Source organism: Lissotriton vulgaris, chromosome 4_1, assembly GCF_964263255.1.
Source record: "Lissotriton vulgaris chromosome 4_1, aLisVul1.2, whole genome shotgun sequence".
NCBI lineage: Eukaryota > Metazoa > Chordata > Amphibia > Caudata > Salamandridae > Lissotriton > Lissotriton vulgaris.
Window position 1 is genome coordinate 1,395,232,183 of NC_141691.1, and position 17,570 is coordinate 1,395,249,752.

Here is a 17,570-nt window from a genome sequence, read left to right on the forward strand (position 1 = left end):
CAGAGAAGAGCCAACTACAACATGCAAGGCAAAGGCCAACCTTCGTTGCTTCGGGACCTGGGCCTCTCCAGCGACGAACAGGACAACATCACAGAGGGACCAGAGGACTGCATGGTCGTAGAGATCAATAAGAAAATATCTAAAGAGGTAGGAGACTCGTCGACCGCTAAACCCTCGACAGACTCTCGAAAGCCTGAGTCAGACTCTCGAAAAACAGAGTCTAAGTCCACGAAAGGAGCACTGGCCCTGAAAATCTCGACGGCCACAGCTGCATCCTGGGACAAACAGCCCAGCGGATCCTTCGAAAAGGACTCCCAGATGGCGAAAAAAGGCGAAAAGCCAAGGTTGTCGAAGCACGTCCCCGAAAAGGACCGCTCAACTCCGAAGGAAAAGGACCTGAAGGCTACTTCGACGTCGACCACTACGTCGAAGATATCGGCCGAAACACTCGACGCCGAACTGGCCGCCGAAATGAGAGGAAAAAGAGAAGGCTCGAGGCTGAAATGGATAACATCCTGCAAAGGAAAAGAGAGTTCGACGAAAAGATGAAAAGGTTCACGATTCCGTCGAAACCACCGACGATGATCGTCGAAATTGAAGAAGAAGAGGAGTTCGACGCCCAAGGGCTGCCGAAAACTCCTGAGCCCTAGGAAAACCAAGAGGAAGAGGGCCTGTACTACGACGAGGAAGACCAGCGGACGAGTTTCGGCTCGGTATCCTTGATGGCACAGGACCTGGATTGGCAGGACCTCGAAACCGAAAGCCCAGAAGAGGCTGTGGAATCGCACCCTTCAAGGTCTTCGCCACCAGATGACATTGAGGTCTACAACATGGTCGTCAAGAATGCGGCAACTGCTTGTGGAGTGACACTGGAGGAAGAAAAACCAAAGGCCTGCTTCCTCTTAAAGACCCTGTTCCCCACTCAAACAAGGAGTCAATTTCTCCCCATGCTTCAGTGTCCTGGACCAGGGGAGGGAGGCATTGAAAGACTTAGAGAGATACAGGTCTGTCACACCTAGGACAGAGAAGAAATACAAACACTCCTCTAAAGATCCCCCTACATCCAGGGATCCGTCACTGCTGACTCCATTATTCCGGCAACTGCCAGGAAAAGGGCAAACGTTCCAACAACCTCAGGCCCACCACCAGACAAAGAAAGTAGGAGGATGAACCTCACTGGAAGGAAGATAGAGAGGAATGCAGCAGTACACTGGCGCATTGCAAACTCTAATCCCCTATTAAACAGACACTCATACCAACACTGGGACGAGGTCGGACAGCTGCTCAAACACCTCCCTGAGCAATACCAACAAAGAGCGTCACACCTGGTGGAGGAAGGCAAGAATATAGTAAATGTATGCCTAAAATCAGCCTTGGATGGGGCTGACACATTCAACAGGCTCATGATGATCGGGGTCACAGAAAGAAGGCATGCATGGCTGAGGATCTCAGGCTTCGAGCCGGAAGTATAAAACAATATTCTGAGCACCCCCTTCAATGGAGAAACCCTGTTCGGGGCACCGGTGGATGAGAAACTCACCCAGCTCAAAAAAGAAAATGAGACTGCAAGGTCCATGGGGGCCTTGCAATTCAGAGGAATGAGAAGGGGTACCCCGACACGGAGACCAAACGGAAGAGGGGGTAACCAGCCGGGAACGTCACATCAGACATTCCAGCAGACCTACCAGGGCGACAACCAAGACCAGCAGGGCTAGCAAAAACAAACCTGGCAGTACCAGCTTCGGGGCCAGTCTTTCTCGGGAGGGCGAATGGACGAAGGCAAATAAGAAGAGGGGGCCAGCAACCCACCTCAAAGTGACTCCGTCCCACCAAGCGTGCCCACTCACACGACACCTCTAAGGGTGGGGCACAACAAGGGCAACAAAAGAGGGTTACACAGACTAAGCATCACCGAACATCTAACACCAGTAAGAGGCAGGCAAAACATTTCTTCCAGGAATGGAAGAAAATAACTACAGACAAATGGCTACTCAACATCTTACAGTTTGGATACTGCATAGAACTGGAAAAGAAGCCACCAAACAGAAGAACAAAAAGAAAGGCGCACTCAGCAAAAGAACTAGCGCTACTGCTAGAGGAAGCACAAGAACTCCTCCAAAAGGAGGCCATCGAACCAGAGAGTGTACTCAAAACTTATTTCCTAGTACCAAAAGTGGACGAAACGCTAAGACCCATCCTGGATCTAAGGTTCCTAAACCAATACATAAAGACACAAAAATTCAAAATGACATCCCCACAAGAGGTCATTCCTCAGATAAGGGACGGAGACTTCATGTCCACCATAGACCTCAAAGATGCCTACCCACACATTCTCATGAACATTCAGCACAAACATCTACTAAGATTTGCTATCAACAAAGCACACTACCAGTTCACAGCCCTATCCTTCGGACTAAAATCCGCACCAAGGGTCTTCACCAAATGTCTCGCTGCCATGGCAGCGCACCTACGGAGGGAAGGGATTCATGTATACCCTTACCTCGACGACTGGCAAATAAAAGCAAGTTCCCACAGGACATGCAAGGAACATGCACAGCGGGTCACAGAAACGCTGACAGACCTGGGATTCTCCATACACTGGGGGAAATCCTCAATGCAACCAGTGCAAGTGAAGATCTTCCTAGGCGCACAGATTGACACCATACAGAGCAAGGTGTTCCCCAGCGACAAGAGGACACTTGCCCTGTTGAAGGAGACACGCCATTACCAGAAGGGGCGAGCTCTGACAGTGAGGACAGCGAGCAAGATCATGGGGATGATGGCGTCCTGCATACACCTGGTCCCCAATATACGGCTCCACATGAGACCATTCCAGGAAGGGCTGCAACAACAATGGTCACAAGCTACAGGAAGTTGGGAAGATCTAGTGGTTGTAACGCACGCAGTGCATGAGGAGATAACGTGGTGGAACAAGGAGAACATAACAAAGGGGAAGCCTTTAACACCACCAACCCCAACGGTGACCATCACCACAGACGCATCCCAGATGGGATGGATAGCACACATGAACAAGGTGAGAGGTTGGTGGACTCCAGCAGATGCGATCAGACACATCAACTACCTGGAACTAAAGACCGTGCCCCTGAAGACCTTCCAGAATCAACTGTACAACCAGAGAGTGTTGATACAAACAGACAACACAACAACGATGTTCTACATCAACAAACAGGGAGGAACACAATCAGTCGCACTAGCCAACCTAGCGCAGGAAATATAGAAATGGCCCATCCCACTCAAAATAGACCTACTAGCCATACACCTACCAGGAAAGGACAATGTGGAAGCAGACAGGCTCAGCAGACAGACATCAGCATCCCACGATTGGGAGCTCAATGCACAGGAAACGCAAAGACTATTCAGGAGGTGGGGAACACCAACAATAGACCTATTTGCAACACACCAGAATTCAAAATGCCGATACTTCGCATCCAGGCAACCAGAGGTACAGTCCCAGGGGAATGCCCTATGCTTAAGCTGGTCAAAAACATTTGCCTACGCTTTTCCCCTGAAACCACTGATACACAGGGTACTCAGCAAGTGCAGAACCAGCAACATGACACTGATCCTGGTGGTACCACAGTGGGCAAGGCAGACCTGGTACTCACAAATAATGGAAATGGCACAGGGACCATCCCACAAGTTCGGCAAAAGAAAAGACTTACTCTCCATGCAAAATGGAGAAGTACTACACCCAGAGCAAGAGAGCCTCAGCCTAGCTGCATGGCTCCTGAAGACATAGTTTGCACACCTCAGACTACCGGAGAGCACTCTGCGGGTGCTACGGGACGCAAGGAGACCTACCACACGAAGGTGGTATGTGGCAAAATGGAAAAGGTTCACACAATGGTCCAGCAAGGAAAAGCTACACAAGAAAATTACAAGGGAATCAATGGTGCTAAAATATCAGAGACAGGAAAGAGCTTCTTTACATCACAAGTAGTTAAGAGATTCCTGGAAGGGTCAAAAAAGATCACACCACTTAAGAGGATGCCGCCACCGGCATGGAACCTTACTTTAGTCCTAAAGGAGCTTATGAAAGCGCCCTTTGAACCCATTCATAAGGCCTCACTACAAATGCTCACAATGAAGACAGCCTTTCTGGTGGCAATCACCTCGTTGCGCAGGGGAAGCGAGCTGCAAGCGCTGACGCTACAAGAACCCTACATCCAAATACACAATGACAAGGTGGTAATAAGAACGGACCCACACTTTATGCCAAAGGTGGTGTCAAGGTTTCACATGAACCAAACAATACAAATACCGAGCTTCTTTCAGAAACCATCCACAAGCGCGGAGAAGGCACTGCACACTCTGGACGCTAGAAGGGCAGTAATGCATTACATGAAAAAAACGAAAGAGCACAGGAAAACAAAGCAGTTCTTTGTGTCCGTCGCAACCAGTTTCCTGGGTAGACCAGTAACGAAAGACACCATCGCACGATGGATCGCACAAACGATACAATTCTGCAACAAACAGGCAGGGCAAGAACTAACAGAGGGGGCACAAGCCCACTCTACCAGGAAAAAGGGAGCAACAATAGCCTTCCTGGCTAACTCACCCATTCAAGACATATGCCTGGCGGCAACATGGGCTTCAGTGCACACATTCTCTAAGCAGTACTGCGTGGATATACAAATGAACAAGGAAGCACAAGTAGGACAGAAAGTGCTTCAACACATATTTAACAACCAACGCTCATCTTCCACCCAGCCGCAACAAACATAACAAACCGCTACAAAGTCGCTACAAAGTTGCTACAAAGTCTATGCACAGCATAGTGAATCCAGAAAGATTCACGCTGCAAAACGAATAGTTTCTTACCTGTTGGTGTAGTTTTGCAGCTTTAATATCTTTCTGGATTCACTAGCTAACCCACCCACCTCCGCCAGAAAGATGAGGCAGGAGAAGGTGGAAATACAAGAACAATATACAAACAGACACCTTAGGAGACAAGGTGGAAATTCATTTACTTAACTCCTTCGCTGCTCATGACGAGCTCAGCTCGTCATGCAGTACACTGGTCGTGTGCTCATGACGAGCTGAGCTCGTCATGAAACAATGCAATCCTGCATTCTTCAGCACACATGCGGGAAAATGCACCGCATGCATGGGGTTAAGGAAGAACTTGAAAACATTCAAAAAGGATTCACGAGCATGACACAAAAACAAGAAAAAAGATTCCGAAGATGGTGCCTAAAGGTGGGAGCTTCCGCAAGAAGCATACCGGTGTTGCAGGAAGTACACCAAAGGGTGGGACGTCGACGCCTGCCTGGGCTACGCAAAAAAAAAGAGAGAGAGAAAAGACTACAATTCCGGACTCAACCACTAGACTGCGGAATAATGCTCAGTATAGTGAATCCAGAGAGATCTTCAAGCTGCAAAACTACACCGACGGGTAAGAAACTATTCGTTTCCGGGTCATCTGTCAAGCAGGGACTCGAGAAAAAGTGGGGGGGGGGGGGGGGGGGGTGGCGTAAAAAGTGTGTTTCCCATGTTAATTGCAATAGGAGCCTCGAACACAACTACAGCCTGAACCGCTGGACAGAGTTACACCAAATTTGGCAGAAAGGTAGATTTGGTTACGCAGATCACCCTTTCAGTATTTCTGTGTAAATCCATTCAGTAGTTGTTGAGAAATTTAAGGGCAACATATAAGGATATCTGGGATTGCAACGACTTTGCAAATATAATAACAAGCTTGTGCTGGAAAATGCAGAGCTATGATTGGCTCCTTCTACCAGGAAGTGTTGGCAGCCATTTTGGGACTTGGCTTAACCGAGTCCCATAAAAATAAAAAAATAAAAAAGAGGGCGGGGTAGGAATACCCTGGCCCCTAAGCGTTGGTCTTTGGGTTCACCTGGAACCTCGCCACAGCATTAAAGCATTAAAAAAAAAAGATTTTGCCTCGCATTCGTGAAATATACAAAGTCGTGGCAAAAAAAGAAATTAAAAAAAGCGTTGGCTCCCGCGCTTGTTTCGATTATAGCTCCAGGGTGGGCCAGGTCCCCGGGGCATGCGGGTAGTAAAACAAAAAAAAGGGGGGGGGGACATACTAAAGCCTAATTATGCCTGAACACCACCATCTCCCCAGAGCGCATCTTTTCATAGCGGGGGTGGTGTGCTCAGACCTTCCCCAGGGACCACCACCTCCCCGGGGGCCACATACAAAAAATAAATTGATGTGGACCCCCTGGCTCTGGGGACCGCCTGCTCCCCAGAGCAAAATTACACATTTAAGAGGGGTCCGTGCAGACCCCCGGCCCCAGGGATCATCACTTCCCTGGGGCTTTCTATTACTTTTAAGGAGGTGGGGCCATGAGGCCCAGGTCCTGGGCTGTTATTGGCCTCCGGGACCTCCCCGGCAAGCCCTTCTAAATCAAAGGAGGGAGGCCCCCCTTCTGGAGCCAAACCAGGCCTTGGGGACCACCATTCAAGAGGGCCAGTACCTGTTATGTCCTGGGGTGCCCACCCCGCGGGACATAGCTTTTTGCTGTGGCTTGGCAAAAACTGTGACAGCTCCCGCCAAGTCATAGTAAACACTCCACTTCCAGCAAGCAAGAGCTGACAAAAGAACCTCGCTTGCTGGAAGTGGAGGTTTCATCTGTTTTGTGGCAGGTAAAACAAGTGAAAGTGAAAGGACAGACAATGTTCAGCAGCTGTCCTGTCTGTCAGAGCAATACTGGCTCCCACAGAGGTTCCCCCAGAAGTCTCTAACAAAGGTCACTGGGTGACCAGGGCACCCAGAATAAAAAGGCCAGGCCCCAGGGGTGGGGCCCTCCGGCCCAACGTATGCCTGTCGGTGGGGGTAACGCAGCCCCCCCCCCCCACCCCCATTTAAATTTGGCCTGGCCACTCAAACACACGAACGCTGACAGACATTCTTACTCACAGACCCACTTACAGACACTCACAGGCCCACTTAGAGGCTCACGCACCCACTCAGAGACCCACTCAGTTGGAAGCACTGACTCACAGACCCACTCAGGCACTCAGTCACACATTACACTACTAAAGAATAACTGTGGGTCTGGCTAGTATGTTTGTTCTGACCTGCTAACTAGTGTCTTCTATATAGGGTGTCTATACTACAACAGGACTCTCATCCGTGCGAGAAGATACCCATCAGTTCCATAAACTGTGCCGCCCTTGTGTCATCATATGGGTCAGCTTCACAGAGCTGGGAGTACCTGTTGCAGACGTTTTAGGTCAGAACAAACATACTAGCCAGACCCACAGTTATTCTTTAGTAGTGTATTGTCAGCTTGGGTATTATAACTGTGCTGGTCTTTAAACTTCCCTAGGACCCTCCTTCTTCCTACTCTTATTGTTCTTGACTCAGTCACACACCCACTGAGACACTCTTGCACTCACTCACAGACTCATTTTCAAAGGTAACAGGTTACAGTTAGGAAACAGAATTTAAAAAACCTTAGAAATTCACATAAAAAACAAAGGTTACTGGGACGTTATAGTTTGGAAATAGCATTTAAAAAAACCTTAAACATTCACTGAAAAAAACAAAGGTTACAAAGACGTTATAGTTACTCACACTTCACTTGTACAAAACCAATTATAACATATTCTCCTCACAATGCCCTGCTCATGACCTCACATATTAATCACGCATGACATAGTAAGTGATATCGCTCATGACATCACTGATGGCATCTCAAATGACATCACTGATATAAATTGTTCCAAAACCGCATAGGCTAGAATTTACATTCTACAATGTTGGAAGTAAGCTGACCTCCTCTAGCTAACCCAGAGGATCCCATTTCAGGAGGTGAGGTTGAGGATACCTCAGGGCCTCGGTGTTAACTAGAAGAAATGGTGCAGGCTCCGTCTGTGGCACTACGACATTCAGGAACAAAGCAAACTCTACCTTGTTGTAGGTTTGAGGATGCTGAGCTGCCTGATGTATTACTTCCTGCCCAGCTCTGTATCTCCAGAGAAAACCTAGTCCATTGAGCTATCCCTCACTGTTCATTCACAGCAGCTGAGCTTCCTGCTTGTCCGCACTTAGTAACTGACCAGGTTCAGGGAGGGAGAGGCCACTATCAAGGGTTCCCCTTCTCAGCTGCACAGGTGCCAAGGTCTTCCTTGGTTACAGAGACAAACACTAAAAAGTACTGGTGGGAGGACCCAGACGATATCCTTTCTTGGTGACCAGGCCGTGCCAGTGAAAATCACTGCTGCTTTCAGATCCTGGCAGGTTCTCGAGTCTGAGAGGGGCTTGACCTCGGCATGATCATTGACCTATGAAGCATTGCAGACCCGCCTGGCATGTTTCGGACTACTTCAGGGTAAATCATGGTATTAGCCCAAGACAGGAGGCCTGACTGTTCAAGCATGCAGATCTTGCAAGCCAGAGGGAGGGAGGAGTAGTTTATCTCCGGTTGGGGCAACTGTGACTACTTGAACCCCAGTGGGATACCACCCTGACCTTCAGAGACGAATGGCTTTGGGGAGCGGTTAGGAGATTGTGTACCGCATGTGGTCTGAGAAGGACCCTGAGGACTGATTCAAAGCCAACCACCATTCTGTCACTCTACACACACAGAGCTCATAGGACTCCACCACTCACTCTGTCAGACACTTGGGAAACTACACACTTGCAGCATTTGTTCCAAATGTGTAAACACCTTTGTACACATGACAGACATGATTGACGATTTTTGTTGTTGTTGCCTTTTTACATGGTGACCTCGTCCCGAAGGGATTGGAGCATTTACATGAGCACCAGATACATTACACAAACTCAAAAAAGATTTTAAGGCTAAGGGAGATTAAGTGATTTGTCCAGAATCACAGGATGTTAAGCCAACGCCGAAACTAAAACATGGTTCCCCAGTTCCAAAGTGGCATCTCATAATGCCACCTCCTATAAATAAATAGACCCTAGTTGGGGGAGACTGCCCAGACTTTACATGGAGACAGGGCCGGACTGGGAACCGAAACCAGCCCTGGCAAACTGCTTGGATGGCCCCACTGGTGGGGGTGCGGGTGAGCTGCTTGCTAGGGCCGGGATTGGCAGATTTTGTTACAGGGGGCTGAATTGCTGACCCTCGGTCACAAAAACCGCCCTCAGGGACCCAAAACTGTCCCCCACCCTGGCAGCCCACCAGGGAAACGCCCGGTGCCCGCTAAGGCCAGTCCGGCCCTGCATGGAGGGGACTCAGAGGACGTCCCTCCATAGATTCATGTAAACAAAACATATACCCCGGACTATAGCTATTGCTGCCACCCTCTGCCTCTGTCAGCCTGGGAGGGAGAAGAAGTCACCTTCGACTAGAGATCTTCCCCCTCCATATCAATATTGCCAGAAAGGTAACCCGGAAAGGCAGCAGAGTTTCACCAAGTTATGCAGAGGGTACTACTCTGACATTTATTCTTAGAGTTATCGACAGGCTATCTGAATGCTATTTACTGTCATGTCTGTTTTGTTCTTGGACTTTTTGTGACGGATTACAACATTTTTGATGTAAGTACGTGAAACGAGATTGCCTGCCTTCTGAAGTAACTCACCAAGGACATTCTGTTTACTTGATCCTTTGGTGGGGCAGGGGAAAGGAAGAGAATGCTATTCTGTGAAATGTGTAAATAAATTGGCCTTGCTCCAGTTATGAAAGCTAAATCTGGGAAAAACTAGGATGGTGAACTAAAGTTGTAGTTTTATATTTTTGTAAAACGTTTTTTTCGTGTATAATTATATTTTGGTTACAAACTAAAGAACTACTTGACCTGCATACAGAGGTGAAAAGCCAATAATAGCTAAGGGTTTAGGTCCAACTTTTTTGAAAATTAACACATTTTTGGTGTCTATTGGTAAAATTACTGTTCACTCACTTATAAAAAAAATTATTCGAACGGCTGGATAAGAATACAATCTTTACCAAGATGCGAACCTAAGATTACAGTTCAAAATGCAACAACAATTCCCAGTATTTCCTGGAGTGTACAGACTGTAGCTCATTGAAAGCGCCCCAAGCTGTAACTTGAGACTGTGATCATCTTTTACATGGGGTCCCTTGCAATTATGAAAACAAACACGTGACTTGATTCATGATTTATTGAGAGAAAATATGTTCTGTAAGAATACACTGCTAGAAACCCTTCTAGCAAGATAACAGATGTAACTCATGTGCATTCCAGTTGTATGTTACCATGACAGAAACACGTCGTAAAAAATTACGTGGCATCTAAATGTCTCTGTGATGTTCAGTAGCAAAATTATGCAAGGATGAGGGCACTTCAAGGTCATCATTGACTGAGGCGGACTCCCTGATTCCCCCTCCTGTCATTAACTTCAGAGGAGTGCCCCACTCACTTGCATATAATTGGTTAAATATTTTCTTCTGCATAACCATTAGTGTCTGTGCTCATCCTGGACGTCAGCTATGAATAGTCTGATGTGATTTGCCACCTCCACAAGGGCCTGGTTGCCGATGGAGTCAAATAAAAACTAAATGTGTTGAAAAAGGAAGCACAATGGGATGAACAGGCACTTCGCCATAACCATATTCTCATTTTTCCTGAGGTCGCCATACTCCATTTATTTGTAGCCAGAACAATGCCTGTAGATTCAAATATTCACTTTATTAATATTGTTCTAACCTATGTTAATTTATGTAATTTTGTATTTTTCTTTGTGGTGTTTGGGTTTTACTTTTTGGTTAGATTGTGCTAGGTTAACAGTGATATATCAATCTTTATTGCATTATTTGCACTTCTAAGGAATGCAGGGAAATTGGAGTTTCTTTTTCCGTAGTTGTGCGTGTGAAAAATGACCTGAAAAATAAGTAGTTGGGATTCTTTCATTAAATGTGTAGCACCCCAAATGTTGGTCAATATAACAGTTGGTTTTGTGTAACTACTCGTCTTCTTGTTTCTTCCATCCAGACTGTCTCTTACACTCAGCTTTTATATCAAACAAATGCACTGGGGGCTCGAAGGAATACGATAGACTCTACCACGTCTTTCTCTCAATTTCGCAATGCCAGCCATCGCAGTCTCTGTCTTGCCAGAGCGAATAGCACGCAAGGAAGCGTTGACACAGGTAAAAATCAGCACATGTCAAACAATCATGAACTAATTGGCAACTCCTGAGAATTTACATTGCATGAAATGTAAAAAACATCTGAAATCTAATAGTAGTTCACTGGTGACACAGAATATGAACTGTTAAACTTCTCATGACTACTTTGTTCACTTGTACATGATGAAACCGATCAGTCTTACAGATGTGCTTGGTTCTACTGTGTGATTTTGGTCCTCTTTGCCCAACCGGTAAAATACTTACACAAACGTTTATGTCCAGACACAAGACATCATGGTGAAGATGAAAATGATATGTGCCTATGCCATAGTAACCAAAGTTTACTGTACAACTCTCATTATTCCCTATTCGTAGCATTTATTCGCTGCAGATACTCATGGTATGCATACTCCTGCCATTTAGTGTTGGGCTCGGACTCAGCAAGTTGTTTTTCCTCGAGGAAGCTTTATCTCTCCTCCCCTTCGAGGTATTGCGCATGTTCAATGGCTCATTTGTTTGAAAGTTTTTTCCGCCTTAAGGCTCGGGCGGAATACGATAGAGCCCTTGAAGATTCGATGCATACACGGCCTATGGTAAAGAAAACTCAACCAGAGATGCAATGAACTACATCTAAGGGATCCAGGATGCCAGGAAGCGAATACCCAGTGAGCAACACACACGCCAGTCGAGAATGCCCATCTCCGGGTGATGGAGACGAAGAAAGACCTTTTCAGACAGTACATTCGGTGTGAGGCCAAGTGCGCACACTCCAGCGCTCGCGAAGTGTGTAATCTGAGCCCCAGAGCGCAAAGAAGACGAGTGCGCAGCCTGCGCTTTGTTTAAAAACAAAGACGCTTCAGACTTGAAGGGATCATTGTCTTGCACACACCATGGAGCTGGCAGCTGAGGTGGGGTTCTTGCATGATAGCAAAGAAGAAATCGAGGCCAGTCATCACGGGTATCGTCCGCCCATATGGTATTAAAATCGTTACCTACGCGGACGATACCCAGTTGGTGGTCTCTCTGACGCGGGCTGAGGGCCCTACGGCCACGGTAGATCTGGCTGGTTGCATGAATGCCTATAAAACCAATATGTGCAAAATTACGCTTTTTAGTGAAAAATCACATTTCTGTGCAAATGCTGCAGCTGAATAAATTGGTAAATAACAAACCATTTTATCAGAACCATATATTCAATGTAAATTGTTATAATCATTTCATATGAGCTAAAATTGGGTTACATGGTATTAAAAATCCAAGCCTGGATATCTAAAACCACCCCCCCTAAAAGCTCACAAGATATTAAAATTCATCAAGTCAACAGAAAGTGCATAGTGCTGTGCAAATATGAAAAAATGAAGTGAATTTTTTAAAATTAGAGGTTAATAAATGACATTTTTTACACAATATTATTCAAACGATTTCAGATTAAGTTTTGGTTCAAATTTCATTCCAGATCTACAGAAACGTGTGCATGTCCTCGGTGGTGTTTAATCCATTGGGAGACTTACTGTTAAGGTTAAGTATGTATTTAGTCTCCAACTGCCTTAGCATATTTTCTCTATCCCCACCTCTCTTTGGAATAGGTACTGCATCGATAACATAATAGGATAGACACTTAATGTTTTTGTCATGTATCGCCTTGAAGTGTCTAGCTACCGGGTAGGTGGGGTCGCTGTTGATGATTGCTCTAATATGTTGTAATATTCTCACGTGCACCGGCTTTATGGTGCTGCCCACATACCTGAGGCCGCAGGTGCACGTGAGAATATACACAGCGAATTCTGTGCGGCAGTCAAAGTTCCCCTTTATTTTTAACTCATTCTTACTAAAGGGTGTACTGTATTTGCTGGTATTACACCAAAGGTACACGCTCGACATGTGGATCATTTGAAGAAACCTTGTTTAACTGGCATCCAAGTAGGAGCAGCTACCCTAGCCCCTAATGGTTGTGTCCGCTGAACAGCCATGTTCTTACATCTCCTGAAGGTTACCTGTGGTCTGTTAGGGAGATCTTCTTTCAGGATGCTGTCAGTCGGCACACTTGGCCAATTTCTGTTTAATATGGCTCTTATCTTGCGCTCTTGCTTGCTGAATGTAGTCATCAATCTCGGCGTATCTGTGTCTTTTTCTGATTCTATACCACCCTCAGATTCTCTATGTGTAGGTAATAATTCTGCTTTAATATATATATATATATATATATATATATATATATATATATATGTGCAAAAACTCCAAACACCACTTCCAGGTCAACCAGCGTCAGACCGGCGAGGGAACATAGGAGACGGACCACAGAATGCGCTGCACAGGATCTTTATTTGCAGAGAAGCCGGTAAGCCAGAGGGCACTACGCGTTTCGGGCTGGGAAAGCCCTTGTTCACATGCAAATGAGCCAGTTTCAACTTTTTAATTTTATACTGCTGTGATTGATTGATTGATTGATTGCGATTTATATAAGCGCAACTTTGCCCAAAGGCGTCAAGGCGCAGAAGATGGAATATAATAGCCAGGTACTAAAATGGAAAAGGAGAAAAAAAGTCTAAGAGTAGGCTTCAGTGAAGAGCAGGGTTTTGAGGCCCTTTCTGAAGAGCAGCAGGGAATCCTGGCCCCTGAGTTCCAAGGGGAGCTCGTTCCAGAGTCTGGGGGCAAGTGTGGAGAATGCCTTACCACCCCATCTAGCCTTGGCAACTCGAGGAATGGACAACAGATACTGACCGGAGGAGCGTAGTGTCCTGCCTGGGGTATAGGACGACACTAAAGTCCTGATGCCCTCAGCGCCAGCACCGTGAAGAGCCTTGTGGGTGATGGTCAGGATTTTAAATTTAATTCTGGCATACACCGGAAGCCAGTGAAGGTTTCTCCTGATCCTGGTCCCGGAGGAGCGTCTGGGGGCGTTGACAACAAATCTTGCTACCGCGTTCTGGATAACCTGCAGGCGATGGAGAAGTTTAGCGCTCATGCCAAGGTAAAGAGCATTGCAGTAGTCCAGTCGCGAGGATAGAAGGGCAACTGCAACCTGTTTCCGGGCATCAGGAGAGAGGTAAAGAGTAAGTTTTCTTAGGATTCTCAGGACCCCACAGCAGGTTGCAACAGTTCTACTTACTTGCTTATCAAAAGCAAGTGAGGTGTCAAAAATGACTCCCAGGTCACGGGCAGAAAGGGAAGGCTGGGGACAGGATCCAAGAGTCTGGGGCCACCAATCATCTGACCAGATCTCCTTTTTTCCCCCGAAGATCAAGATCTCCGTTTTCTCCCCATTCAATTTAAGAAAATTCGAGGCCATCCAGCCTGCCACAGCTTCCATACAGTTTCGGAAATTTAGGGCCGTGGTCTCAACAGAGTGGGACAAGGAGACCATAATCTGGGTGTCGTCGGCATATGAGAGTACTTCCAATCCAAAAGATCTTACCAGTCTAGCAAGTGGGGCCACGTAGATGTTAAACAATGTGGGGCTCAAAGCGGAGCCCTGTGGTACCCCACATTGCAAAGGCATGGCATTGGAAAGGAAGTCACCCAGTTTGACCCTTTGCTTCCGATGGTTAAGAAAAGAAGTGGCCCGCCCTGTCACATGGTATAAATCTGCATAGACATAAAAGACATATTTCTCCTGCATTTAAGGAGAGAAGTACTGCAAAATACACTTTTTCCTTTTTCTCAAAAAAAAACCCATTTCAATGCTATATATCATTTGCGTACAAATTGATATGAATAAAATGAGATGTCACGTTTTTTTAAAAACAGGATCATAGGAAAAAATTTCAGATTTGCATCATACGGTATCACATAATTAATAACAGGATAAATCCTTATAGAAAAAACCGTTAAAATGTCTATATAAAGTATTTACAGTGACTGGGGAATTGTAGGATTGTTAAAGGTGCCAATATTTACAATTTAGACTGGTTCCAAGCCTGCGTCTAGTGGAGTATAATAAAGTGCATAGGGAAAAGAGGTAGGTGAGAATAAAGTGCTAAATCCACATGTTGTAAAGTATCTTGTAGGATCATAATCCTAGAAAAAAAAAAGGTTACAGGGATGTTCCAATTTGGCTCAGATTTCACTCATATAAAACCATAGAATTTCAGCAGTTCACGTTACCCGAACAAACTATAACTTATGCCTTCGCAATGCACTGCTTATGATCGCACATATTACATCACTCATGATATGGTCAGTGACATCACTGATGACATCTAAAATGACCTCACTGATGACATCATCCAGTGATTGTTTTCTAAACGTTTGAGTGTTAAACATATATACTAAGGTACTACTGAAGAAATACCATGCCCTTTGTGAATCTGCTTGTGGGTCTTACTTCACAGAGAAGATCACTAACTCCCAACACTGCCAGAAAACTTTGTTTAAAGTTGTCAACAAACTTGGCAGCTAGCACGTTTTTTTGCCACCCCCTTCTCTCTCTCAACATCAGTGTGATGAGCTAGCAATGTACTGTCAAAATAAAGTCGAGTCCATACACTGTCAACTTGACGTGCACGCCTCCCAACTAGGGAGCTTTACGTTCCCTGCAACTCAAGTAGATAGGCACCAGGGTGTATTTCCCCTGGATATTCAGTCTGAGGAACCTCTACAAATTAGGGTATGGTCCACTTTGAACCTGGTAACACTGCAATTGTTATTGGATCCATCAAGTCCGGTTCCCCGCTTGATCCCCTTCCTCCCTCCAAACTCAGACTCTTGGACGATGCTGCCATTACCGTGCTATTCTCAAAGTTGGAAACACGCTCTTATCCTTCCTTTGCTAAAGAAGGGTGTTCTTGATCCTCTGTTGGTCACATTTTTATCCGATCTCCCTTCTTTCTGTTTTTTTCTAAGATACAGGAAAGACCTGTTCATTTCCAACTCTCCTCTTTTGTTGTGACCTGCAATTTGCTTCACCCTTCACAGTCCAGTTTTAGGGCTGGCCATAGCACTGAATCTGCCCTACTCGGGGTCACGGAATGTCTTAGGCAACAGCTCGACTCTAGCGGTACTGCAGACCTCATCCTGATTGTTTTAAGTGCGGCTTTTGACACAGTGTCATACTCCATCTTGACAGACTACCTCGAGGCTTGTGGCATTGAGAGTCTGGCCTTGAGGTGGTTGACCTCCTTCTTAGGAGAGCGTACCTTTCAGGTCTTCTCAACAAACACAAGATCGAAGACTTAGCGTTAACCTCCAGAGATCCTCGTGGATCTATTTGGAGACCATTGCTCTTCAATATCCGCGGTTGCCCTCTGGCGGTGAAACCCTATGTGCCCACCCGACACTTGAGATCATCCAGTAGTTCACTGTTTACATTGCCCAGGTTCCGTCTTGCTCGCAAGAAAGGCTGCTCATGTTCTTACCTGGGTCCGAAACTCTCTTCCAGCTGAGTTCAGGAATTGTCACTCTTTGATCGCCTTCTGTTAGAACCTGAACACCTTGCTCTTAAATTGCCAAGTCTGACTCTCTGTCTTCGGGTTGTTGTTTAGCAGCCTCTGTGGCTCTGCCTGCCGTCTTGTCCAGTGCCAGGAGACCCTTGATGGGTAGCCGTGCGCTCTCTAAATCCCCAATACATCCAATATTACAAAAGTTTAATTAGTATACTTTGTGTTCTACAAATGAGTGATACTATTTCTAACATATGTTATGTGAGTGGCTATGTGAATGTGTGTATCCATGTGTGAATGGGTGTGTGAGGGATTATATGGGTAAGTGGATGCATGAGTAGCTGTATGGGTGAGTGAATGGCTGTTTCAGTGGGTGTTTGGTTACCCGAGTGGGTGTGACTGTATGGGTGAGTGAGTAGACATGTGAGTGCTTGTATAGATGTGTGAATGGTTGTGTAAGTGGCTATGTTGAGAGGCTGTATGGGTGAGTAAGTGGCTGTGTGAGTAGGTATATGAGTAAGTGGGTGGCTGTCAGTGGCTCTGGATGGATAAGTGGGTGTGTGAGGGGTTGTATGGGTGTGTCTGTGGGTGCATGAGAGATTGTGTGGGGATGTGAGTAGGGGTGCGAATGGTTCTGTGGATGATGTTGTCAGTGATGTAATTTGAAATGTTATCAGTGATGTCACTGACCATGTTGTGAGTGATGCAAGATGTGAAGTCATAAGCAGTGCATTATGGGGGTGTAAGTTATAGTTAGCTCAGGTAACTATAACTGCTGAATTTCCCTGGTTTTGTACAAGTGAAATCTGAGCCCAACTATAACGTCCCTGTAACCTTTGTTTTTTTTTGTGAATTGCAAAAAAGTTATTTCCTAGCTATATCATTCCTATAACATTTGCTTTTTTCAGTTAAAGTTTTACGTTTTTTTTTTTTTTTTTTTAAATTTTTGAAAACCTTTATTGTGCAGTAAGGATGGTACAAATACGGGCCTACAACCGTCCGGCCGGCCACAATACGTTTATGCACATAAAGCAAAGTATACGGTCCCCCAGCGCCAGCAGGCAATATGGCGTCAATTAACAGCAGTTATACTGAGTAGAATCCTGACGCTAGGGAAAGGAGCAGTGAGGTTA

At 45.9% G+C, this 17,570-nt stretch overlaps 1 protein-coding gene across 1 annotated transcript in view; it reads left to right on the forward strand.

Annotated features, from left to right (window-relative positions):
- Window positions 1-17,570, forward strand: part of CABLES1 (Cdk5 and Abl enzyme substrate 1) — a 501,414-nt gene that overhangs the window by 356,448 nt on the left and 127,396 nt on the right. The window contains exon 6 of the mRNA XM_086965640.1: window positions 10,924-11,080. Within this exon, the coding sequence (XP_086821766.1) occupies window positions 10,924-11,080 (157 nt within the window). The remainder of the gene's footprint in view (window positions 1-10,923; window positions 11,081-17,570) is intronic.